Source organism: Linepithema humile, chromosome 3 (assembly GCF_040581485.1).
Source record: "Linepithema humile isolate Giens D197 chromosome 3, Lhum_UNIL_v1.0, whole genome shotgun sequence".
In the NCBI taxonomy this organism is placed as follows: domain Eukaryota; kingdom Metazoa; phylum Arthropoda; class Insecta; order Hymenoptera; family Formicidae; genus Linepithema; species Linepithema humile.
In genome coordinates, this window is record NC_090130.1 from 3,338,655 (window position 1) to 3,364,024 (window position 25,370).

The 25,370-nt window shown below is 33.7% G+C and overlaps 5 protein-coding genes across 13 annotated transcripts; 3 read left to right on the plus strand and 2 right to left on the minus strand.

Moving 5' to 3' along the window:
* The first annotated feature begins 335 nt into the window (after positions 1-335).
* LOC105676631 (G patch domain-containing protein 4) lies at positions 336-4,091 on the plus strand. Its single transcript, XM_012374676.2, has 2 exons — positions 336-521; positions 1,639-4,091. Exons 1-2 carry the CDS (start codon positions 473-475, stop codon positions 3,036-3,038), a joined length of 1,449 nt encoding a protein of 482 aa, XP_012230099.2. The 5' UTR covers positions 336-472; the 3' UTR covers positions 3,039-4,091.
* A 60-nt stretch (positions 4,092-4,151) lies between these two features.
* On the minus strand, positions 4,152-9,718 carry LOC105676308 (beta-1,3-galactosyltransferase 1-like). Its single transcript, XM_012374070.2, has 5 exons — positions 9,576-9,718; positions 8,571-8,808; positions 7,979-8,244; positions 7,637-7,908; positions 4,152-7,554 (listed from the first exon to the last, which is right to left on the minus strand). Exons 2-5 carry the CDS (start codon positions 8,806-8,808, stop codon positions 7,131-7,133), a joined length of 1,200 nt encoding a protein of 399 aa, XP_012229493.1. The 5' UTR covers positions 9,576-9,718; the 3' UTR covers positions 4,152-7,130.
* Positions 9,554-25,183, plus strand: LOC105676301 (WD repeat, SAM and U-box domain-containing protein 1-like). 7 transcript variants are annotated; one of them, XM_067351351.1, is made up of 20 exons: positions 16,055-16,507; positions 16,572-16,842; positions 17,369-17,508; positions 18,366-18,499; positions 18,581-18,752; positions 19,036-19,181; positions 19,340-19,566; positions 19,644-19,882; positions 19,974-20,064; positions 20,136-20,245; positions 20,306-20,448; positions 20,509-20,701; positions 20,783-20,928; positions 21,182-21,402; positions 21,512-21,783; positions 21,860-21,950; positions 22,183-22,277; positions 22,358-22,519; positions 22,596-22,740; positions 22,822-25,183. In XM_067351351.1, the coding sequence occupies exons 4-20, from the start codon at positions 18,393-18,395 to the stop codon at positions 22,980-22,982; spliced, it is 2,721 nt and encodes a 906-aa protein (XP_067207452.1). In that variant the 5' UTR covers positions 16,055-16,507; positions 16,572-16,842; positions 17,369-17,508; positions 18,366-18,392; the 3' UTR covers positions 22,983-25,183. The 7 variants fall into 7 exon arrangements, with proteins under 7 accessions (XP_012229478.2, XP_067207452.1, XP_012229475.2 ...); XM_012374052.2 differs by lacking the exon at positions 16,572-16,842; XM_012374056.2 differs by lacking the exon at positions 16,572-16,842 and having other exon boundaries at positions 21,194-21,402.
* Positions 11,021-13,518, plus strand: or (AP-3 complex subunit sigma-2 or). 2 transcript variants are annotated; one of them, XM_012374085.2, is made up of 3 exons: positions 11,021-11,365; positions 11,630-12,013; positions 12,419-12,755. In XM_012374085.2, the coding sequence occupies exons 1-3, from the start codon at positions 11,297-11,299 to the stop codon at positions 12,482-12,484; spliced, it is 519 nt and encodes a 172-aa protein (XP_012229508.1). In that variant the 5' UTR covers positions 11,021-11,296; the 3' UTR covers positions 12,485-12,755. The 2 variants fall into 2 exon arrangements, with proteins under 2 accessions (XP_012229508.1, XP_012229507.1); XM_012374084.2 differs by lacking the exon at positions 12,419-12,755 and adding an exon at positions 12,869-13,518 and having other exon boundaries at positions 11,029-11,365.
* On the minus strand, positions 13,482-15,472 carry LOC105676313 (GATA zinc finger domain-containing protein 1). 2 transcript variants are annotated; one of them, XM_012374083.2, is made up of 5 exons: positions 15,202-15,472; positions 14,988-15,079; positions 14,445-14,891; positions 14,088-14,290; positions 13,482-14,011 (listed from the first exon to the last, which is right to left on the minus strand). In XM_012374083.2, exons 3-5 carry the CDS (start codon positions 14,718-14,720, stop codon positions 13,798-13,800), a joined length of 693 nt encoding a protein of 230 aa, XP_012229506.1. In that variant the 5' UTR covers positions 14,721-14,891; positions 14,988-15,079; positions 15,202-15,472; the 3' UTR covers positions 13,482-13,797. The 2 variants fall into 2 exon arrangements, with proteins under 2 accessions (XP_012229506.1, XP_012229505.1); XM_012374082.2 differs by lacking the exon at positions 14,988-15,079.
* Positions 25,184-25,370: the final 187 nt, after the last annotated feature.

Sequence of the window (25,370 nt, forward strand, 5' to 3'; positions counted from 1 at the left end):
TCCGATTAGGGACCGGTTTGTTTGCGCATGTGCGGCCATACGGTGTCAATGAAGTGTCTCGTACATATAAAAAGAGACCCCGTTACCCAGCTTCATTTAAAGTAATAAAAATTTTTTTAATGTATTAAAAAATAAAATATATATACATATATATATATGTACAAAAATACATTATATATATATAATTTAATTATTTTATAAATTTTAATTATAATAAATAAAAAAACCTTACCTTATTTCTATTTTCCTAACCTCATCCTGTCAAAAGTCCCGCGTAAAGTCCTGCACACGACGTGTGTCGGCACTGCATTTCCATCGCCGCGCAAGCGCAAAGCCACATATACGCTAAGCAACCAGTCCCTAATCGGAACACTGACCACAGCTGATCACAGCATTGCTTAGTCTTGTGTAAGAAGAGCGTAATTCTGGTCTTGTTTAAGAAGCTCGTAAAATTGTTTGCAAAATAGCAAATATGTCTAATTTCGGGAAAGAACAATTGCAAAAGCACGGCTGGACTGAAGGTATGACTGCAATTTTTTTTTTATGTAACGCATTTCAATTCTTCAGATGAACAAGTGGCATACATAATCTTATACTTTTTTCCGCTATCTTTCTCTCCCTTGCTTTTTATTATTTTTTTTTTTATTGTTTATTGTGACAATTAAAAAATGCACAAGATAGTTGTGCATTTTTTAGTTGTTACAATGAACGCTAAATGAAATAATCGAAACAATTTTGTAAATAATGCAGCGCATTAACATTTATCACGTGGCGGACTTACATGGCGTACATGACTCATATTTTTTCTCCAATTTTTCGCACTTGCCTTTTATTTTATTTTGTTATTATTTATTGTGACAATTAAAAAATACACGACTATCTCACGATGAATGAAACAATCGAAATAATTTTTTAAGTAATGCAACGCATTATCATTTACTACGTGGCGGATTTACGAGTGGCGTACATGATCCTTATACTTTTTTTCTTTCGATTTTTCTCCTTTGCTTTTTATTTTATTTTTTTATTATTTATTGTGACAATTAAAAAATACACGACTGTCTCACAATGAATAAAACAATCGAAATAAATTTTTAAGTAATGCAACGCATTATCATCTACCACGTGGCGGATTTACGAGTGGCGTACATGATCCTTATACTTTTTTTCTTTCGATTTTTCTCCTTTGCTTTTTATTTTATTTTTTTATTATTTATTGTGACAATTAAAAAATACACGACTGTCTCACAATGAATAAAACAATCGAAATAAATTTTTAAGTAATGCAACGCATTATCATCTACCACGTGGCGGATTTACGAGTGGCGTACATGATCCTTATACTTTTTTTCTTTCGATTTTTCTCCCTTGCTTTTTATTTTATTTTTTTATTATTTATTGTGACAATTAAAAAATACACGACTGTCTCACGATGAATGAAGCAATTGAAATAATTTTTTAAGTAATGCAACATATTATTATTTACCACGTGGCGGATTTACAAGTGGCGTACATACTAAAATTTGTTTATTTTCTCTTTGCTCAACTTTAATTTTCTCTCTTATTTATTTTTTTATTATCTTTCCTGATCACAGTTGCATGATGACAATAAATGCACCATTGTTTTGAATGTTTTAGGAAAAGGGCTTGGCATAAATGAGGATGGTATTTCACAACCTATAAAGCCCACGTTAAAATTTGATAACGCGGGTATAGGTTATAAAGAAACGTTCGACACACATTGGTCGCAATCAGTCTATGACAATGCCGTAAAGAATATGATAGTTCAGTCAAATGGGGACCAGATTTCCTTGTCAGTAAAAAATGATAATGCTTTCACTTTATCTAAAAAGAAACAAAATGAAAAAAACGAGCCAAATATAAAATACACGAACTTTGTGAAAGCTACTGACACAAATGATGACTCTTCGCACCTGGTAGCTGGTGCAGCTATGCCATGTACTTTTGAGGAATCTGAGAGAAGAGAAACAGCCACAAATCTTATAAGTACTTCAGTGATTGATGAGCAGCTTTACGCAGCATGTGGTGGCAGAACAATGCACAAAGCGGCAAGACACGGTCTCACATTAAATGGAAAATTGGAAAGAATTGCACAGCAAGATAAGATGCTTCTGGATTCACGAGTATCTAGCTGTTCTATTACAGCTAGCTCAACTTTGTTGAATATTATAGATAATAAGAGGCATTTAAATTATAAATTGCGTAAATATCAAGACAGAATATTAAGAGAACATGATTTGTCTAAAGGAAAACCCATGTTTTTAACAGATGCTAGAAAAGATTGCACAGAGAAAATGAGCAAATTAGTACAGGAACTGAGCACTTGTAACCTAAAAGAAGATGACGCAAAATCCAAGCGTGAAGCTCCAATAAATAAACGGAAGAGAAACCAAGATTGTATAATACAGATCGACCCACTGGAAATGAAAAATATATTTTTTTTTAAGAAGAAACCAAAAACTGCATTAGATTTAAATTTGGAAGAAATAATAAGAAAAATAGAGGGAAATCAAGAACACGAATCACATTGTGAACAAATTGAAATAGGCATCAAGAAACTAAATATTAAGCAAAAAGCAAATGAGCAAGAAATTCAACAAGAATCTGGCAGTGCTTCTTATGAAACAAACAAAATAAATAAACAAAGGCAAAGCAGTCGACAATGTATCGGTTCACGTGTATTCAAATATTCAAATTTGGTAAATATGTGGAATAAAATGAGAATAATGGAAATAGAAATAATGAAAAAAGAAAGAGAATCACAAGAGTATTTGCTAATAAAGCGAATATTCGAGGTTAATCGTCATTTTGATTTATCAAGCAATATAGAGAGGTGCGTGAGAAAATATCCTTGGATCGAAATATTGTTACAAAAATTATATTCTAAAGTAATTAAACAAAAATTTAATTTTGATTTTGATTTAAAAAACATATGTAAGCAAAAGAAAGTTGAGAAGATGGTGAAAAGACTGAAATCTAGGAAAATACGTACTCAAACTCATCTCACACCTGTTTAAAGAAGGATAATCTATGTTTTAACTCCGCACAGTAACGCATTATGCGTTGCATTATTATTTATTACTGTGCGGATTTAACATATACATTATTCTTTTTTAAACAGGTGTAAAATGAGTTTGAGTACGCATTTTTAATAATGCAACGCATAATGGAATTTCTTAGTCCTTTGTTTTTTGTTTAATGTTTAGTTTCTTAATGCCTATTTCAATTTGTTCGCAATGTGATTTGTGTTCTTGATTTCCCTCTATTTTTCTTATTATTTCCTCCAAATTTAAATCTAAAGAAGTTTTTGGTTTCTTCTTAAAGAAATATATATCTTCCATTTCCAGTGGATCGATTTATTACGCATAATGCGTTGCATTATTAAAAATACGTACTCGAACGCATTATTTATTACTGTGTGGATTTAACACATACGTATTTGAAACATATTATATTTAATAAATTCATATAATGCAAATATACATTGATATGTAAAAAATTAATGCAATTTATTTTTACTAATTTGATGATTATACTGATTAATTTGTATGATGCAAGCATATCATATTTGATTAAGTAAATTTTCATGCATTTTATGTATTATATACAAAAAAACACTAAATACAACACAAGTTTTTCTTTTTAAGAAATAAATATAATTTATCTTTATTAGGCAGAAAGTTGAAGGGAAAAAATATAAAAACCATCACAATTTTTTTTTGCTTAAATTTTTTGTGTTTTTTAAAAATAATATCAATTTTTTTCTATTTATTCCAAAATATAATTTTCGTAACGCCAATTCGATCCAAGAATATTTTATTATGTACCTCTCTGTATATAATGTATATTAGTATATATTAATATACATTTTATTTAATTAATTTTTAATATACTTTTTGTATATTAATGTATATTCGCATTATAATATGAATTTATTAAATATATGTTTCAAATATGTATGTGTTAAATTATAAGTGTCATCATTGCAAAATCATTAATTTTGTATCATCAAAATTTTTTATTGTAACGAACGCCACTCGTTAATAAAACATTTAATAACATTCATATAATTTTGTATAAATTATGTCCGCATTGTATTTTTATATTTTTAATAAATAAAATTTGCATCCTTCTTGGTATCAGTTTTCTCTTGTTTTTTATTCGAAATGCAACGTAACAATATTTACATTTGTTTTATGCGCAATTCCTATCATACAAATTAATGTCTTCTGAGAGAACCTTATCTAATGTTTTTGCAGCAATATAAATAGCATATATTAATACTATAGCACGCGATATAAAATGATGCATCTAAATTGTTTCACACACGATCAGAATTTATGCATATCAAAAAGAAGAGTGTTATCTTTTTTTACTGCTCTTTATGTTCGATGTGAAAACTAGCGAAAATTGCATAATCTTGATATATTGTATTATATTTGCATAATATATATTTTTAAAATGCATATCATTATATTAAGCATTCATTCAAATGTCATATAGCACCGACTAATGGCCTACTAGATTTTTTTTTTTAATAAAGGGTTCAATGCGCCAGAACGATCTATTCTTATAAAGTAAAATAAATTTTCTAAGGCCACAGGGTATTCCGTACAATCATTTTAATAATCTTAATCTTAACCTTGCTGCTAAGTTACAAATATATCATTGTCATGGAATGTGTCAATTTTGAAGCACACCGTGATTGTACGTGATTGATTCACAAACTTCTTCGCCATTCCAATTTCCCGATCATTCTGATATGACATAAAATGATATACACGACGTATTACAAATTCCGCATTATATTTAAACGCTAGTTGTAAGTTGTAACAAGTTCTTACTAGAGTTCAAAGATTCCGGCAAGAAATTAGGCTATATCGTCAAGCTCTTAATTGCTAATTATCTATCGCTTTATTTTTCATATTATGTGTATTAAATTTTTAATATGGGAGTATGGTTTTAATAATAAACAAGTCTTATCATGCATTACAAACAATACTTTTCTGTGGCATTTATAGTATATTCATTCAAAAATTGGTTAAACTTAGCTTCACGGCGTTACAATATTTTTTTATGTTCATTTTATTTGTTGTAAACATTTATCATGTTGTACAATTTTTTTCAATACTATTAAAAGTAATGAAATTTATATATTTAGAATTTGCTTTTAAAAAAAGATTAAACTACATAAAATATAATCAAGTATATTGCACAATTAGAATTTATAAACACATAACCATAAAATTCATGAAATTGTTATCAGGAAATAATTTTAAAAAGCAAAGCATGAAATACTTCAATTTGTATATACTGTAATTGAATAGGTTTTTTTACATTTTAGAGAAAAATTTGTTTCTATCTATTTAATATTTGTAATGTAATGTCTTATATTAATATAGTTTTATCAGTGTATCTAAAATCTTATGGAATCTCTTCAAATCTTGGATAGTATATTTTAACATAACACATATAAAGGAAATTTAATTATAAAATTAATTATAATTATATTAATTATAAAATGTATTTAGAAAACACATTATTCTTAACATGTCTTTATAAACGGAAGGCATACATAACGCAGCACGAATACGCTAAGCTAAACTGCTTATGAGTCTTTAAAAAATAAAAGCAGCACAATATCTTAATATAAAATGATCACAATTAATTATTTCTAAACTTAAGATAAAAATATATATATACTTTTTTTCATCTTAGGTTTTGAAAGTTAAAATACAACGAACCAAAATAATGTTTATAATATATATTATTGTAAAATTTTTTGCAATATTAAAGATTTATATAATCACAACATAAAATATGATATAATATAGAATACTAACAAGTTTAACAAAATAATTTCATTTTTATAATTTATAACATTTTTTTTTTTTTTCAAATTAAGCATATTATTTTATTGTGTAAATAAAAAATAATTTATATCTTATGTTACTAAATTGAGGAAGCAATTTCAATTTTTTTTGGCCAAGTTTGTATGTTTATATATGCTCAAGAAATAAGTTATTAGGAAAAGAGTTCTGAAATATATAGATTAATAATATTATATTAATGCCATTACATTCCTAAATAATTTCTCATAAGTACGTGGAAGCAATAGCATTTACAAACATTATCTGTATTATTAAGATAGGGAAGCTTCGTGCTCTGTGACCTTCGGCCATTAATTGTTCAATTATCAATTCTCGTACAACGCGTATATACGGTCGCGTTATTATAATAAAATCATGCTTCGCGGAAAACTTCTTATGCTACATAGATAAATATATCATTTTGAATATTATTAGGAAGTGTTAATCAAGAATCTAATAGTCCAACAAACCAACACAATAATAACATGTTGTCTTATCTGAAATTTTCTTGTAAATTTCATTATTTAATTGTCATGTCTCACAGAGATAGAAAAGATAATGAAAATTATGTAAAATGTCTAATTGACAGCGTATCCTTAAATACTACTTTGGTTTAAATAGAAAAATATCGTACAAAACCTTCGGTGTGTCATCCGAACGTCTGTCACGATCGCTCTTCTTCAAAAATGCATACCTATTGCACCGATGTCAATTAACACTAATACTAATTAATTCAATTTTTTCATCTCTATGCCATGTAAAATAAAGAAATTGCTAACTCATGGATCATCACTTATTTGTTAGATTCATCATCAGATGCGTTCGGTGCAAATCGGCCATACTCTTATTTGCAAAACTTATATAGGCTTACTATCAGTAATAAACTAACAATGACAACTGGACACAGCCTGAAATGCCTAGAATCGAAGATGTGCGAAAATTCATCACTTCATAATTTTATCACTTTAAAAGTCCAATCGATTCCTTTTACAAGAGAATTATATTGGGTAAATTCATAAGCTGCCCGATAAGTAGCTGATAGAGCGATAATATTTCGAAATTGATTGGACATATCGAAATGAACGATGAGTTTTGTAAGAAATCAAAACTATCCTTCGAATTGGAAGCTCACTGCTCTCCGATCATTCCTCGCATCAATTCGATTCGATTCGCGTCTAACTTGATAAAAAATTTATGGCGTATATATATATAATGTGTGGAATCAATAATATCAGGAACCTAGACGCACCTGTTTATAGTTTTTCTCTTAAAAATGTAGTAGCCGGCGTGCCTGCCGTTTCTACTCAGAGCTACCGGTTTTCTGTCAATACGAATACGATTGCTGCAGGAGATACTTGTATCGTTTAACTTCACCCAAATCACATACATATTGGACGCGTTAACTTTGTGCGTAGTAATGGCGTTCTTGAGCACACAGGGATCCATCTTGCGAGGTATATAACTGAATCCAGGATGATTCACGGGTCGGACTTTTGCGTGCTTCGCGCACAAACCCGTGATGTAAACGTCTTCCAAATGCAGCAACGGCGTTATCAACGCTGCTTGATATAACTTGGACGCCACGTTCATGCTCATAACATACCCTGTGCCTGACAAATAATTTGGATATGTTTTTTCCGAGTACATGTATTTTGGTGTATACCTGTGCAATTAAAAGTATTGTTGGTTTAAATTATTTTTATACGATGTCTTGCTAAACAAAATATAAGTAAAGGAATACTTGCCACTTGTTTTTGGGATCTAATATTGGTCTGGCATTACAAATGAGAGAACCTAGAAGAGTTTCTGCTTGCGTTCTTGAGTGTAATGTTTGTAGGAGCAGGGGAACATTCACGAACATGTCGTCGTCCGTTTTCATGAGGTATTTAGCCTGATCACAATTCGATGTCACCCATTTCAGCATCATGACCGATTTCAATGTTAAATTGTTATACGTATCAAAGAAACGTTCCTGTACAATATCATTATATTGGGAATTTTCCTCAATAATCAGATTCTAGAAGAGAAACACAACATTAACATTCTGTAAAAGCAATTCTGTAGAAATAAAGCAATAAAATATTTACATTGAGTGTATCGTTGTCACTTTGTCCTAGTAAAAACGCTACTTTTACTGTAGAATTATACAAATTATCTAAGTTATATTTATTTCCCCAAGTGCTTCTAATAGCGGAGCGAGCCTCCTGATTTCCTACAGCCGAGCAGATAATTATTAACAGATATGGCGGTAGTGAACAAATGTTTGTAGGGCTGAGAATAGTTGTGGTATTTTCCGGATGAATATAAACGTAGAGGCTTCTTGACGTGTTATATGACCACCCAGGTAATTGTGCTGCAAATTAATTGTTTGCATTAGGCTCTTTTCATAAAACTAATTTTTTTTTTTAAACATTACTGCATAAAGTACAATGCATTGCTCCATTATTATATTAAATTTTAGTGTTACGTCAAATGAAATATATTATACGTATATTAAAAACATATTGTATCCAAGTTTACAACAAAATATTGATTATTTTTATCATTTATCATTATTATTATATTTATACTTGCAAATTTAAATTACTCTATATTCCTCTTCAATTATACTTACACATATACATTTACAATTGTGAATGCATTATCATAATTGGAAAATGTCAAGCAATAGACGCATACCCACAGATGCTACCGAGTGTGAACTGCCAAGAGGTTCTGCAGGAGATGGAGTTTCACCTAAGCCTAAGAATGGACTCTGAGCGGAATGGTATGCTGGCACATATAAAAGACCTAGTATGGCCAGAATCACAAATCCTATTGCCAATCGTCGAACAAAAGATGTCTTGCCCTTAACGCTGCCACTACTGTTAACAGTGATTGCAGGTAGATCCATAGGCAGCAGTCGCAGTCTATCCATCTACATAAAGATATATAGAGATAGGATAAATATCTATATTTATCTAAGATTGGAAGAGATAACAAAGATATGGACTATTGATCTTTGGCAAATTATCTTTAGTGACTCATGCGTAAGTTACAAGAAACTTCCTGTGTATAAGATTTAACATTCTGCTAAAATTGCCTGATATGGACTAATAACTGGAATAATAACGTGGTTTCTTAAGAATGTTATCACTTTCAAAACATAGTTCTTTATTGGTATTAGTAATCGTCTTATCAATACTACCTGTATCTTTGACATTTGTAGTGACTACCGATTTTACTTGTAGATGTTTAAAAATACCTTAATAATATAATCAGCAAATTATATTGTAAAATCTTTTCTTTAATGTTAAACATAAACATCCATATCTATATTATTCAGATTTACATGTATAAATAGTTTTACTTTGGTATAATTGATAAAGTTCATTGATATCATATTTTATATAATAATTTATAATCTTTTCTTTCTTATCTTAAAAGAAATAATTAAATCTTAGCAGGAATTAATCAATCAAATACGTATTGTAAACATAATCTAATAATAGTTGGTAGTAGAATGTATATCATGCTGCTAAAAATATACATTCCAAGCACAGCCGCATCAGTACAACCGGATTGTTGTACTGCGTCTGATGCGAGCCGGAAATTAATTCGACATTAACTCGCGGTACTGACGGAATTTTCGCAAAATTTCTGCGCGATCGTGTAACCCGCATGCGACAAGGTGTAAACACTCACTTTTTGGCCGCGTTGACTGCGTGGTCACGCCGCACTTGACGCTTCTCCATTTACCTCGTAGAACGACACTCGGCTCACCGAAACATCACGCACTACGGAAGGCATACATGCACATACGCGGTAAGGAGGGAAAAAAAAGAATCCCATTTAACCCTGATGTCTTCTTGCGCTGTCTCTGCTCTTCTTGCTCGCTTCTTGCTCCTTTTTTCCTTCTCTCACTCTCGTTCTCTGGTGAGGTAACCGAATGCGTGGCGCTTGCGCTCCTTAGCCCGGTGATACCGTAACGTCGCACGCAACCTGCATTTTTAGCGATTATACATTCTGTTAGTTAACAATGAGCTCGGTTTCCGCTAATACGGAAAAATTGTCCTTACAATGATTCTTTTCTTATTTTGAAATAAAGTAAATGTTCCAGTAGTCAGACATTTACGAAGTATTAAATACTCATTATTAAAAACTTTTATAGTCTATTTAAGAGAAATAAAATGTTTATTATATAGTGAATTAATTATTTTTGTAAACATCTTGGATGTATCAATATACAAATACAATGTAGAATACACGTAAGACACATTTTACATGAAATTTTCGGCAATTTGTTTTTAAAACTGATTAGAAATGTTTCTTTGCAACATAAAATATTACTTGCTCCCTTAATCAATTATTATATTAATTATTATGTACCAAATATCCAAACTTAATTTACTAAAGTTTTTTTTTTTTTAATATTTCCGGGTTTCATATTTATTATAAATGTAGTGAGATATTGTGACATGTCCAGCTATTGGGTTATTTATCTTATCTTTTATTTAAGTATTTTCAATTATTATTGTTATCGTGACTTACGTAAAAGGTAATGTTTTTTTGAGCATACTTAACTGTACTGTAGCATGAATAACAAAGTTGTAGTAATCGCTAAAAGGATGTTATAAATATCACTACTCTCAGTCTGGAAGTAGTATTGAAAAGATTAACCTTCCATAACATCTCTCTGCTCACAATAAAAAGGTGGTTCGGCTACCAACAGCCAAAGATTAGATTAACATTCATTCGGCGTGAGAAAGATAAGAAACGATTTATGCAGGGGAACAACCTTATTTCCTGCTTGCGCTTTCCGCATTCCATTTCTTCGCTTCTTCTTTCAATGCGTAATAGCGAGTTACGAGATCCTGAATAAGATAACAATACAGAAATAGTGGAGTATGAAAAAATAAGAAAAGAAAAGTTTTAAACAATAAACAAAAAGAAAAACGCTAAATTCTTACAATACTATTGAAATTCTCATTCTCAACCATAAACGTGATACATAAGTATAGATCTACCATCGCTATCTCTATCTTTACATATGAGAGAGAAAACAAGTCTGTCCAAAGCTTTCTTTCTCTTTATGAATTCTGTTCACTGTTTGAATGACGTGAGTAGTCTATACTTATTATGTCTATGGTTTTTATTCTACGGAACACGTTTACAGTCATTGACAGCTGATTAACCTCTCTCTGTCTCTGTCAATTTATCAATCAGTAATTGTCACGTAATAACATACGGAACGATAGAAAATTCTTTTTTACTGACACATCGAAAAGAGATGACGAGGGTTAATTTGTTGGAAGCTAGTTGAAGTCGTGAAATATAATTTTTCGCATACCAATGACTGTATGTTTGGAGCACATCAAGAAAACTACCGTAAGGTCGAGTAACGTTAACTGATTCCGGGTACAGACATGATTAAGGCAATCTTAGTTTTTAACAACCATGGGAAACCTCGTCTTTCCAAGTTTTATCAGTACTTTGTAAGTATAATCGGCTGTTCACGTGTATATCCTGTGTATTATCCTCTTTATTTGACGTTTGCAAATTTTGTAATTGCAAATTAAATTGTATTCGATTTTATCTGATTTTGGGAAAAAGTTAATGAAATGTATATTAAGTAATATCTAATTGAAGAAAGTGTAAATTTATATTAAAATTTCGCTGAAAAACCACACAGAATTTAATAGACAAAAAAAAAACAAGTATCAGAATTATTACAATATAAAATACATTTTCTGCTTCAGAACGAGGATATGCAACAGCAGATAATAAAAGAGACATTTCAGCTCGTTTCAAAGAGAGACGACAACGTGTGTAATTTTTTGGAAGGTGGTAGTCTAATCGGTGGATCTGACTATAAACTGATCTATCGGCACTATGCTACGCTTTATTTTGTATTCTGTGTTGATAGTTCAGAGTCAGAGCTAGGAATCTTAGACTTGATACAGGTCTTTGTTGAGACCTTGGACAAATGTTTCGAGAATGTGTGCGAACTAGATCTCATTTTTCATGTGGACAAAGTTCATTATATACTCAATGAACTGGTGATGGGTGGTATGGTTCTTGAAACCAACATGACTGAAATTCTCACGAGAATTGAGGATCAGAATAAATTAGAAAAGCAAGAGGTAAGTATTAGTTTTTGTATCTTTGATATTATCTCAACTGTGATCTATTTCAATTTTGTGTCCTCAAATGAAATACCAGCAATATACTCAACATTGAAATGATGAAAGTATAATAGAAATAACAGAGAGATCACAGTTTGGACAATCTGTGCTTAATGCACAAACTTATATAACTTTTTTACGCCCAAACCCATCATTTTCATCAGATAAAATATTAGAAAATGCGTTTTGAACTTAGTACGGCTGACTCTTGTAAATATGTGTTTATTTTTTTTCTCACTGGGCTTGAAAATGTTAATTGCTTAAGCAGTCCATTGAGCGCTCTAGCTATGCATGCATATCGGTTTGATCTGTAGAGCAAATTTGATGTGATGATAGATAGGACTGATGTAACATCAATTTTAGGGGACTTGCAAATTCGGACGGTCTTGTTCGCCCCGTCCATTTGTCCTTCTGGGGCCCCCTCCTTAAGTAAATCAGCAGTAGCAAATCGGGCCACTTTGCATAAATCTCATTTCCGCAAGTGTACTTGTGATTCGCTCTTTTTGTTTTCTTTTTTTTTTATTTAAAACTGTCAACAATGTAAAGTAGTCTCGCAGCTTTACGAAAACCGTTGAGCGTTTATGTAACACGCATGGCGATACAATTTATTTTGAAATTGTCCGCTCTAGAAGCCAAGTGCCTTGATAATATGTATACATATTATCCCTATAAAGAATAATAAATATCGTCACGTCGTGTAGTCATCCATCTCATTTGCCTTCATTCCCAGCTAAAATCTCAGCCTTGGCGTTTACTGAATCCTCCTGAAATTGTCCGTTCTCCACACTTCTTCCATCCGTATGATGTGTGCAGGCGGGAATCGCAGCAGCGCCCGCGCGTGCTGTCTCGGCCGTGAAGAACATGAATATACCGCAGCAAATAAAGGATATGAAGCTGCCTGACTTGCCGCAAGCCATAAAAGATCTCAAATTCTGACCAGCCGTCACCTCGTTGGCACCCAGCTGACTGGTCTCTTCTGTCATCCCGAACGTAACCGACACAACTACCACGCCGAGGACACTTTTTCCTTCCCTGCAAGCAAGCGAGAATGCACCAATGCTGCCTGCTACCTCTGCATATATCCCATCTCAACGATATCAGAGTTAAAGACTACGGATGCGAACCATTGTCTGATCGTTATCTCTTTTGGACTACGGTTTTACCGACAGAAAATACGAACTGGTGAGACAACCAGCGCGTCGAGTTTCGAGAGTTTCTAAAAGAAAAAGAAAATTGGTTAATATAAGAATTGTTCTTTAGATTTTTATACGTACGCTAAGTAGTATATTAAAATGATATCAGGTCCGTGAATTCTCAGCTATGGTATTGTCAATTTTCGATTGTCCAAAGTAACTTAGCTCCGCATTCCAATACACAAGAGAGATAAACATGTCCAGTTATTCACCAGAAATACAAAGCATTAATGTTATCTTGTAACAAATATATATTTAATGAACAAAATAGCACAGTGTGTATCATTTTCCGTTTCTTATAGTTAGCACTTTATTATACAGCATATACAGTGCATGTGTTTCCACTGCATAATATTCTTGTCATACTCATCTTTCACTTGAATACAATTTTTATAAATAACGTAGGATTATATATAGGACAATATTAAATTAAAACTATTGTAAGTTACAAAGAGTAATTTATATATATATATAATTTATCATACTATTTTTATGCTGTTCAGTTTAGAATAAAATCAATAATAATTTACTTTGAAAAGACTAATATCACTATTTTTTAGACAAGGCCATTTCATTTCTAAGAGTAGTCCATATATAGCCAACTCCTTTTTCTGTGAGCGAAGGGGGATATGGTGTGTTTTTTAACTTAAAATAATCTGATGGAGCGTGCATTATAAATTCCATACACTCCAATTTGCGCGGTAAATCTTCTTCCGGTCCAATTATGTATGTTTCAGGAATGAAACCTTCTTCCGGTGGGGGGCTGAAATATATAATTTAATGTTGATATATTCACGATACAGTTTTTAAGATCACATATAAAATTAATAAAGTATTACCTCGCTGCAGTAGGCAATAGCCAGGTTACAGCTGCACTCTTTTCACAATATTGATCAGTCAGTAAACCGCGTATCTGAGCGTAATAAATAGCACCATCTACATCTTGCATAGAGACTACATCTCCAACTTGAAAATATGTGCCCTTATAAAATACAAAGTTACTAGTAACTGGAGTTGCAGTAGCAGTAGGCGCCTTGACTGGCTGTAAATACAAACAAACATAAATTATATAATTAACAAAATACAACACCATAACTTTAAAAATTTTTCTTTGTTGAACTTTTATCGCTAACAGTACTTATAAAGTCTCGATCTGTAACAAGTTGAAGAATTCCGAGATGCAAACTTTCACATACCGTTTTTTTAAACAAATTTCTGCGACCCTTGCCTTTGGGCACAATTTTGTGTGGCGCTGTAGTTTTTGTATTACAATATCTAGTGATTCTAGTGCTTCTCCTCGGCCTCAGCGAACCATTCTTATCTTCCTCGTCTGCCTTGGAGGATGCAGTTGCTTCAGCATTCCGCTCATCCTCCAAGCAGGTATTGCAAAGGTTACCGGCATCCGTCGAGTGCCATAGTGGCGTCTCGTGAGTCCCGCACTTCACACATTCTGGCTTATTACCGAGTGGCATCAGACACAAGATTTTCCAATACAATCACAATAATTCATAAGCTATTCATAAGCTATCTTTCTTGCTACCTTCTCCTTACTTAACCCACAAATACTGCTCCACGTTGCCTGATGCTAGAACTCCACTTTCGTCTTTGAAATATGTACATTCCTCTATTGATCTCTTACTCTCCTAATAAAAACAGAAGAAAGTTTTCTATATTTATCTTATCTTATACTTTTATCTTATCAATTATAATTTCGTTTTTCAAAAATTACATTTTCTAACCATTAGACTTTATAGTTTATGTATCATTTATATTAATTGAGCATTTAATTCTATGCGATGATTTAATGCGTCCTCGTGTAGTTTTATTTTTCCTAAATATATAAAGTATGTTTATAAACAACTATGAAAAAAAGATTAACAAAGAGATTTTAAGATTAACTTGTGATTAATATCTATTCTAAAATATCAGACACAGTATCATGCCTTTTTATACCTGGCACTCTTCCTCTTTTCCTTTTGCAGATACCTGTTCCTTTAATACAGTATCACGCTTTAGCTTTCCTTCCAGCCTTTTCTTTCAAATCTTACAAACTTCTTCTTTTGCCTTAGTTCTTTTTTAATAGTTGCTTCCATCATCTGTTATTTAGTCATATCAACTAGTATCTACTGATCATTTATTCGGTTTTTTATTTACAATTAAACGCTGTATCTTGAATTCACTACACTATAAAACTGTAATCAACTGTAATAAAAAGAACAATTCAGACTCTTTACTTCTCATGTTTGCCACTACAGAATCACATGTAGAATGGAAATATACCCATGTGCTGCACGAGAGTCAAATTTAGTGAAAAAAAGTATATAATCTTGATCATATTCTGATTGGATACTTTCTGGACAAATGCAACGATGAACCAATCACATTACAAATATTAGTGAATTTATATTTTAGTAATATTTTATTGTCGTCTTCGCAGGTTGGTATGCATGCATCCATGATTTTGGTTATATGTATGTCGTTATATGTGAGATTGATATTAATTATTGCAAACTAATTATTGTATATATTCAACAACTGTCATTATGTTATGTATGAAATTGACTGGAGTTGTATAATTCTAATTTTTTAAAACATTTTTCAGATTAAAATAAGTATTCATTTTTTTATTGCTTACGACAGGTTACAGTAAAATGATAAGAAAAAAAAAAAAAAACAGTAAAAATATGCGACTACACACTTGTCACACATAAATCATTTCATCTATAAATTTAAAAAATTGCAAATTGTAACAATTACATTCTCTAATACTATTATTAAACGATGTATATCGTAAAATGCAGTAAACTCTTACCATGTTTTCTAGCAAATAAAAAAAATTTATAGACTTTTATACACACAAAATACAATATGTGCAGACGTATAATGGCAAGAATATTATCTCAATTGGTAGCTATAAAAAATAATGATTACACGTTAATATTGCGTTTTACAGCGAACATCGTATGCAGTTTATATCCCGCGTTACGCCTTTGTAATATCGATCTGGACGGTCAGTGGACATGCGTTTAGCGCTTTTAACTTCATTGTGACAGGTGCCCTGTCCGGGGTATCCTGTTCGAAGCGTTTCGTCGGCAGGAACATTATGTTGATCACGATAAATAATGTGACATCACTTCGCGACGCGTAGCTCAAAATCACGGACGCGAGAACATGTGTCCCGTGCAGGTATGTTGATAGAACAACGAAGCGTTGCGAGAAAGCTGTCTACTAGTGTCTGGAACATGTGCCTTCGCTACGAGTGAGTACGCTGGAGAGATGACAATTGTTCACAAAATACGAAAAATAATGCAAAAAATTTACAGAATCATTAACTATATCTTATGCGTCATATAAGATGCAAAATATATAATTCGATGTTAATTTCACGAATGTGCGTTCAGCGGAAGGGACATTCGAGAGCGCCGGTCTTGCTGCTTGATCAAATCCTGATTTATTGTTGGTCAATAATTTAACGAGAGGTTCATTGGCTTTGTGGTGACGGATTAAATAACGGCCGGCGGCCTACGCAAACTATAACGGATGGATTGCTATTAAATAGCTATTTCTGTGCCGTGCAATTAATACTGGAGACATGTTAATATATTTTAGAGTCGTTCAACTCGCGCACACACCGCTTTTGAAAGATAAATTGAATTTTTATTACGTATCAGATTTATAGTTAACAATTTTGCACATTACGCAATCAGAACGTTTGAATCGACAATAATATTTTGCACAATTTAATATTGTTACACATGGATTTGAAATGCGCAGTGAGCGATAGAACAATATATTTTTTCAATCAGTGTAAAAATTAATGATCATTCAAGATAAAAATGCGATTCGCCATTATTTGTGTACAAAATAAATAATATTGCATGCACATTATCTGTGTATACTCATGCAATTTTTTTATATTTTGTTCATTATACGATATCACGGTTTGATCTTGAATACATCGTGTGCTGCGTTGGAACCTGCTTATCTGATTATTAATTATATACAATCATAAAGACAAATGCTTTATGGATCGCGAGAGCGAAATAGTTTTTTTTTTATATCCGCGATACTGATCAGAGCCAGAATAATGTAATAATGTAATGTTTGCGTTTATTCGTAGATGGAAGAGATAAAACTCAAATCGATAGCTTTTATGCACACGTCAGCGTTGGAAAACTCTCGTGCTACTGTCTAAGTCCGACGTTGTCTCTACATTGTGAAAAATTGTAAACTATTTTAGAAAACGAAATCCATAAACAGGTAATGTCAGAGAAATTATTAATGCAACACCCGTTTTTTGTCTCGGAGACTCTTTTTCATTTTTGCTCTGAAAATTCGACAATTTTGTTTTATTATGAAATTTCGCAGATACTTGATTTGTTAGACGGATAGAGTTTATAGATTTATAAATATATTTATAAGCAATTTGTTTCACTGCTGAATTATAGTAAAGAACGTATGGTGGAGAAATTAATGTACGCTGTAGATCGATTGTGATGGAGTGCCCTTTAATAATAATATGCGGCGGTCAATGCCAAGGCTATCTGACTTTCAGGAACTTTAGAACTCGCTTCACCTTACGTATGCCCACCTGTAGAATAGTTAGTCGATTCGGGGCGTATGTATTATTAAGAAACGCAGGGGTTCGTGAGTACTCGAAGGTTAAACGTGCACCCCGTGTCTCATTACCCTCGTGACATTGCTGCGTGACAGCTATACCGGATAACGGACAAAATATAGCTGAAGGAACTCTAACCACTAACTATTAACTGTAAAGAGAAATGCACGAGAAATCATAATAATTTGATATCATCGAACTGACGGCTGTCGATATTCTGACATTCAGTATCCGCCGGCAAAGTTCGTGTGTGTCAAATATGACCTAATTTCTTAATCGATGGACGGGTTTACGTACGGCAATTTCATTATTTCTCGTTTTTCTTTTAATCGTTTTTTTTTTTTTTGACGAAAGGAAAAAGTACCCGATGCAATGCACGTTTCTTCGTTGAAAAGTTCAAGATCGTCCACGTGATAGACGTGATTCTCTCACGAAGTGGATGACATCGGCAACTTCGAGACATACAACTGATTAATGTTGCATACGTATGTCTTTACAGCTAAGAACCCCGTTTATCTGAGAAAACATGACTGCCATAGGCGACGTGCAAGCCTTGCAGACTCTCACAGTTTACACCAGCGATGTAAACAGCATCGATTTCGCCGGTGATTGCGTGCTGGTGACGGGATCTGGGTGAGTATCGGTTATCGATATGCAATTTACTGTGGCCAGGGCGCATGTGTTAAATTAACCGCATCTCCTCTTCACACACAGGGACAAACGCGTTCGAGTTTGGGAATGGCAGCCCGGCACTGGCTACGTGGAGGCTTACTTTTCGCCCCTGATGGGGCACAAGTACGGCGTGACTTCGGTCAAAGTCAGCCCCCAATCAACCATGTTAGCCACTTCCAGCATAGACGGCACCACGCTGCTTTGGAACTTGCGCGTAAGCTTCAAAAATATAAAAAAATACAATGAACTCCCGGGTATAATGGCCAAACTTTTTTTCTCCTTCAAAAATTAATGTTATGCTCGGGTGAATTTTTTATATGTAGAAGTTGGGGAACGCTATAGCAAGTTATAGACTACTTATTGCAGAACGATAAAGAGAATGTAATGTGTTAAAGAATTTACGATTGACGTAAAAGGTCGCAAAATACGCTTTCATAATGTACAAATCGTATACACAAATTATCGTGCGTCAATACGAATTTATTTTATTTGCGAAGACGGGGACGAAGATACACACTATGGTGCAAGTGGGCGGCGAAGCGGTGAGAGTCTGCAGGTTCTCGCCGGACTCGACGTTACTCGCGACCGCTGGAGATAACGGGCAAGTCTGCATTTGGGATTTGGTCCATCGCAATTTAATCAGGCAAGACATTTTACACAATGTATCTCCGTTCTTAAACAATTTAACGAAGAGTGTACGCAAGTTCAAGCTTGCTTGCAAAGTAATGCTAATTATTTTTTAATATCTCCTAATTTTAATTTGAATTAAATTGTCACGGGGCACGCTATCTCGGCTTGTAGATGTTTTCAAAAACACGAGGGCGCCGTGCAGAGCCTGTCCTTCTCGCCGGACTCCAACTGGCTGATTACATCCTGCACATTGGGTGTCCTAAAGCTGTTCTCCACTGCCGACCTGATTGACAGTTGTACCTCCAGCAATCAGGATATCACCGAACTCGCCTCGATCGATGATGCTCACGATATGGGAGTGGTTTGCTGCGACTTCTCCACTTTCCAAGAAGTCACGTGTACGTAAACGTCGCAAAAGACACTTATGCGAGCGTAAAAATTTACACGAGAGGCAATGCGACAATTGTTATTGCAGGCAACGAGCCGTACACCAAGCTTTATCAGCTGGTTTCGTGCGGCAACGATCACGATGTAAAATTGTGGGAAGTCACGGTGAGCCAGAACAAGTGCGAGGCCCAACCCTCTACTGCCACTGTAGAGCTTTGCAGAGTGATGGAAAAGCACAGTAGTGCCTTAACTTGCGTCCGTTTCAGCAGCAACGGATTATATATCGCCAGCTGTGGCCTCGACAAAACGGCAGTAATTTGGGAGACGGTAAGGTTTGATAGGAAATATCTGAAATCTCAAGCTTGATTCTCTCTTCACTTTAATCTTTTACTAATCTTTATGAAATCTAATTTTATAGAGCTCAGGAAAGGTTGTAACGATAATCTCTGGCCACAATAGATATGTCGCTTGCTGCGCCTTCTCGCGCGACGGAAGTTTATTAGCGACAGGTGATTATTTTTTTTTCCGAAAAAAATTCATAACCTTTTTTTTTCGCGAGGTAATTAATCCTTAATTGTAGGTTCGAACGATAAGTCAACGATCGTGTGGGATTTGGCGGGCAATCTAACTGTCGATTCGGAACTTTCCAGAAACTTTGGTACAAAGTGGTTCGTGAATGATCCTGAAAAGGTAAAAACTGATTATGAGTAATATAACTCGCAAAAGACTTAACTATATTCTGTATTGTAGAGCACTATGCACGAACAGGATGTGATGAGGAACGTCGAAACGTATGCTAACGAAGTGAAATTGATCCAAAGACTGGAGGAACACAGCGGGGCGGTGAACAGCGTTGCCTTCCATGGAAATAATCTTCTAGCCTCGGCATCGGGGTGAGTCATCAAAATTGTGAAGCTAGCGGACACAATTATGAAATTTCTTGTCATTTTTAGTGACAAACTAGTGCGCATGTGGAGCGTGGAGACGGAAGAGGAAGATGGTGAAGAGGTGATTAAAATACACGAGAAACCATTCAGTCCGCTTGACGCTCACACCTACAGCGTCAATTACGTGGAATTCAGTCCGTGCGGTTCGATGCTCGCCTCCTGTTCTCTTGATGGGACGACTTTGGTTTGGAACACAGAAGTAACTATTGCATCATTGCGATAATTATCTTTCTTTAGCTTCTTGTTTATGGCAATTTTTTTTTTTTTTTTTTTTTTATAGAACGGTGGACAAGCAAAATCCTCTTTTGTCAATTCTGGAACGGGCATCCGCGTATGCCGGTGGACACCGGACGGCGCAAAAATTGCCACTGCTGGTGACGACGAGAAGACCACATTGTGGGATGTGGAATCTATGGATCAATTACAGTATGTATAATTGACAATTGGCTAGAAATCAATACTGATATATATATAACTTCTGACAAAGGAGGAAAAAAGAAAATATCGACTCGGAAGATATGTTGAAAGTCACATTTTAAAAATCAGAAATATAAGTATAATCCACGTATAGAATTATTTTAAGTGTAATAATTCTATATAAGAAATCTAATGACAAAATTTATGCAATTTTTGTAACTAATTTATAATTTAAGTTCCTATATTTACTTAATAATCTTAGAGAATATTACAGCGTTTTCGAGGGCCACTCCGACGCGATAACGGCCATCGCGTTTACGCACGATTCCCGCTATCTTGTAACCGCCTGCAACGAGGGCACCTGGCGCCTGTTTGACACTCTAGACGAAAAGAGCGAAGAAGCATTGCTGGTTTGCGAAGCGAGTCACGATCTTGGTGTCCAGGGATGCGATTTCAGCCCTACTCCAGGCTCCTTAATGTGCAGTGCGTGTAAAAGAAAACTCATCTAATTATTATCTTATAACGATAATTTACAAAAAATTTCTCGCTATTACTTAACAAAAAACATGATTAAATAATCAATGGTTTGCAGCAAGAGACACAGAGATGAATGTCGACGAGCAGGTATATCTATTGGCAACGTGCGGCAACGACTCGTTGGTTAAATTATGGCACATAATAATTTCGAACAAATCACTATCCGATTCGGACAGCATCGGATCGAGTGATGTCAGAACGCGTTACAAGGAAAAGAAGTCCTTAGCCGGGCATGGTGGGAACGTGATGTGCGTCCGCTTCTCACCTATTCACGGAGAAGTTCTAGGTAGCGTCGCGACGGACAGAACAGCTCGCATATGGAGCGTGGTGAGCGATGAAGAACAATAGCGCTTGATAAGAAATGCGAGAAGGTTTCTTTCACGAGAATTAATATATCTTTCAGTTTTCTGGAAGCTGTCTATATGTCATGGAGGATCACGACAGTCTCGTCACGTCTTGCGCATTTTCCGAGGACACGTCTCTCTTCGCGACAGGTTCTTGAAATTTCCTTTCCAAATTTGTCCCAGCTATTGCACGATAAATTTATAGATCAATGATCAAGTTATATTCTATTCGTTATTAGCAATTCTTGGTTTCTAGCTTTTTAAATTTTATCTTGAGCTAAAAAGTTGATTTAAAATTTATTCGGTCATCTTCAGATTTCACATCAAAGATATGCAATTAAAATTGTGTGAAAATATTTTATCATGACGATAATTTTTTTAGGCGCTTTGGACAAGACTGTTTTGGTTTGGAAAGTGCCTCAGCAACTTGTGTCACAAAGCAATTTAATGGACAGCTTGAGGAACAAAAAGAAGAGGGTTAGTAATAGACAAAGTTGGTTTTTTACAAAAATATATAAAGTCTGAAAGATATTTGATGATAATATTTTGTTACTCAGGTTGCAGATTGGAAGATGCATGACACATTGAAATGGCTGAACGATATTGAACTATCCAGACTAATCAGGAAAGCGCTTCCTCTGGGACTGACCGGACGACATTTGCTATCCATATCAGAAAATGAGTTGATATCCCGGCTAGAAATCGAAGATGACGAAGAGGTACAGTGTACAATGTTTTAAAATGATCACATTTGATTTATTACATCGAATTCACAATTTGCAATGGTCTTTGTAGGCGGCGGAGATACTGAAAAAGCAATTATATTGGCTCAAGCGCGAAGATTGTAATATTACAGAGAATATAGACGAGTCGGAGATTCCTCATGAATTCTTGTGTCCTATAACGCACGAGATAATGAAAGAACCTGTGCAGTGCTCAGGTAAAAATGTCGTAATAAATCGTTTTTTATCAAAAAAAATATTTCAAAATCTCAATAAATCAAATTACCGATTATTTCCAGATGGATTTACTTATGAAAGGGCAGCTATAAACGAATGGTTCCTGTGCGGAAAGTACACCAGCCCGATGACGAATGAGCCGCTGCACGACACTTCCTTTACTCCGAATTTCGTTCTTAGAAATGCTATACTCACTCTACTTTATGGAGAAGGACCACAATAGTAATCGCATCTTACGCACCGTATTGCAACACGAGAGAGAGAAAAAAAAAAATGGGGATTATTACACGCACGTGTCGGCAATTTCCGATAAGCAATTTTATTCTGCGGTAAGTTAGAGACATTTAAGATTCGGCGATTTTAACGCAATAAAATTCGTTCTCTTTCGAATAATCGAAAGGAACGCGAAAGTCGATCGGTATCTGCGGACCAATTAGAAACATACAAATAAGAGACTTAATGACGATTATGCCGCCAAAGGATACCGTCTAAGGACTGAAAAAAAGCAACCATGATCGCTAATAATTGTTATTGAATTCGCGAAATATTCGTTTCAAACGATTCTGAAATTGAAATTACTCGTGTGTGAAGATATGCTTAGAGAATTTTTACAATAACGCGCATTGCCATAGCTTTGCCCGCGAGCGATACATATCTAAAAATCGCTATTAACTTCGATCTTATTAGTTCGGATAGTTCGCAGTATCTACAAGCGAATCTATGAATCGAAAGATTTCCGAACGTTTTCGACGATATAGCGCGTGTAATATACTCGTAACGATCCAGATACCTGATGCAAAGCAACAAGTACAAGTTTACGAAAATTTATGGACAATCTTTGAGATTACGGATAGCGAAAGCGTTGGTCTAAATATCGGATATTACAGAATAGTTCAACGTATTCACGTACATGTAGATAGTCATATCGAATACACGGATTTTATATTGGTTTCTAGACGTAAACGGCATTTACAGATACTCGAGTTGAATCGCGCACTATCTTGCGAATGTGACGTGTTTTTCGTCACTCTCTTTTGCATCTCCTATTCTAAATTTTTTATAAGCCAAATAATTCGCGTCTTTTTCAGTCGGAGATTCGATTCTGCACCATGAGATGCAGAGTTTACGAGTTTTCCGATTTTGTATAAGATACTCTTCGCGTATTCAATATTAAGTAAAGCTCTAATTTTGAGTCTAACAATAAGATTGCATCAGATTTACTCTAAGACAGGGTTGACTTTGCACCAAAAAAAAGGTTTAAAATTGTTTAGTATCGAAGAAAGTGATTTTTAATTATTTCTCTAGATGCTACACGGCCCGAAGATGGCCCTAAAACTTCTACTATGGTGCAAAGTTGCGAATTTTTATCTCACGATAGTGAGACTTTTAAAAGTGAAAAAATGATTGAAAAAAAAAAAAAATCAAATTTTCAATTTAGTAACTAATAAACATTTTGAGCATTATAAACACGATTTAAAATTAATATGCTACTTATAGTAGTATAGAAATATTTGTGCCTAACATAACTAACGTTAACGAGTTATCATATTTCCTGAGATATTGTAAAGAAATATCTCGTTTTCTTAATCCGCGACATTATCGCGTTTTATCGAGTATTCATTTTTTAAAGTGTACTTTAGAATTCGTAGAAATATATTAACATACAACATTGCTTGCGTGTGATAATAGTATGTTATTCTCTAGTCACAGATTGTTATATATATATATATATATATATATTAGTTTTCGAGATATTTTATTTATATGTATAATATGTGTACTAATATTTAATTTTCTTTTTCTGCTGTGTTAATTGTTATAAACTTGGGGCAATAAGCATCGAGTTGTTTATTATTATTAATTGTTGTAAGTGCTGTGGATGCAAGTTTCATTTTATAATCACAATATTAACTCTTACATTAGTCTAAGTGTTATAAAACAGAAGTTACCAAAAATGTATATACATAAAAAATTGAGATAGATGACAAGGCCGTATATATACATACGTTCGTATTGCTCGGAGGAACATAAAGTATTGATTTATTTCTCTTTTGGAGAAATTGGTCCGAGGTAATTTTCTTTAAAACCGTCGATCGTTTCTAATTAGCGTTTACGCACAGGTTTTTACGTGGATTTCTACAAATTTTTCAATCACACTTTACGAACACGGTTTTGTAATTGATGTCTTCAGATTGTCAGTGGAATTCAAAGTCTGTATTTCTGTGATATAATTGAGAAATCCTTTGAAATTACTGTATATTAGATGAGTGCGATTTGTAGCGTAACAACGTGATCGCATTTAAAATCGCGCTATCAAGGAAAGTCCGACGCAATCGTGTTTGAAGATTAAGCGATTTTACAGTTATAAGCGTGATTTTTCTGTATAACTATATATGAATAATAAAATCGATACTACAATAATAATCTTAGTGATATTATGTGTAATAATAGTTGAGACGAATAATTCTATAACAGATTCTTCAAACATGTATAATAGATTATTTCTATTTCTTGATGTCTTCTTTATTTGTCAAATCCTCAATAATACATAATTATTAAATAATTTATTGCACAACAATTCTTATTATTTTTCGACGCAAATTTAATTTAC

Excerpts from the sequence above, each read along its gene's own strand:
- LOC105676313 (XM_012374082.2), bottom strand. The coding sequence starts at position 14,720 with ATGCCACTCGGTAATAAGCCAGAATGTGTGAAGTGCGGGACTCACGAG. Across the intron at positions 14,291-14,444 it reads GAAATTTGTTTAAAAAAACG|CCAGTCAAGGCGCCTACTGC; the intron begins GTATGTGAAAGT and ends TTGTATTTACAG. Across the intron at positions 14,012-14,087 it reads CTATTGCCTACTGCAGCGAG|CCCCCCACCGGAAGAAGGTT; the intron begins GTAATACTTTAT and ends TATATATTTCAG.
- or (XM_012374084.2), top strand. The coding sequence starts at position 11,297 with ATGATTAAGGCAATCTTAGTTTTTAACAACCATGGGAAACCTCGTCTT. Across the intron at positions 11,366-11,629 it reads CCAAGTTTTATCAGTACTTT|AACGAGGATATGCAACAGCA; the intron begins GTAAGTATAATC and ends TTTCTGCTTCAG. Across the intron at positions 12,014-12,868 it reads ATAAATTAGAAAAGCAAGAG|GCGGGAATCGCAGCAGCGCC; the intron begins GTAAGTATTAGT and ends TGATGTGTGCAG.
- LOC105676301 (XM_012374055.2), top strand. The coding sequence starts at position 18,393 with ATGACTGCCATAGGCGACGTGCAAGCCTTGCAGACTCTCACAGTTTAC. Across the intron at positions 19,883-19,973 it reads CGGCAGTAATTTGGGAGACG|AGCTCAGGAAAGGTTGTAAC; the intron begins GTAAGGTTTGAT and ends CTAATTTTATAG. Across the intron at positions 22,520-22,595 it reads AAATCGAAGATGACGAAGAG|GCGGCGGAGATACTGAAAAA; the intron begins GTACAGTGTACA and ends TGGTCTTTGTAG.
- LOC105676631 (XM_012374676.2), top strand. The coding sequence starts at position 473 with ATGTCTAATTTCGGGAAAGAACAATTGCAAAAGCACGGCTGGACTGAA. Across the intron at positions 522-1,638 it reads AAAGCACGGCTGGACTGAAG|GAAAAGGGCTTGGCATAAAT; the intron begins GTATGACTGCAA and ends TGAATGTTTTAG.
- LOC105676308 (XM_012374070.2), bottom strand. The coding sequence starts at position 8,808 with ATGGATAGACTGCGACTGCTGCCTATGGATCTACCTGCAATCACTGTT. Across the intron at positions 8,245-8,570 it reads ACACTCGGTAGCATCTGTGG|CACAATTACCTGGGTGGTCA; the intron begins GTATGCGTCTAT and ends ATTAATTTGCAG. Across the intron at positions 7,555-7,636 it reads TTAGATCCCAAAAACAAGTG|GTATACACCAAAATACATGT; the intron begins GCAAGTATTCCT and ends TTAATTGCACAG.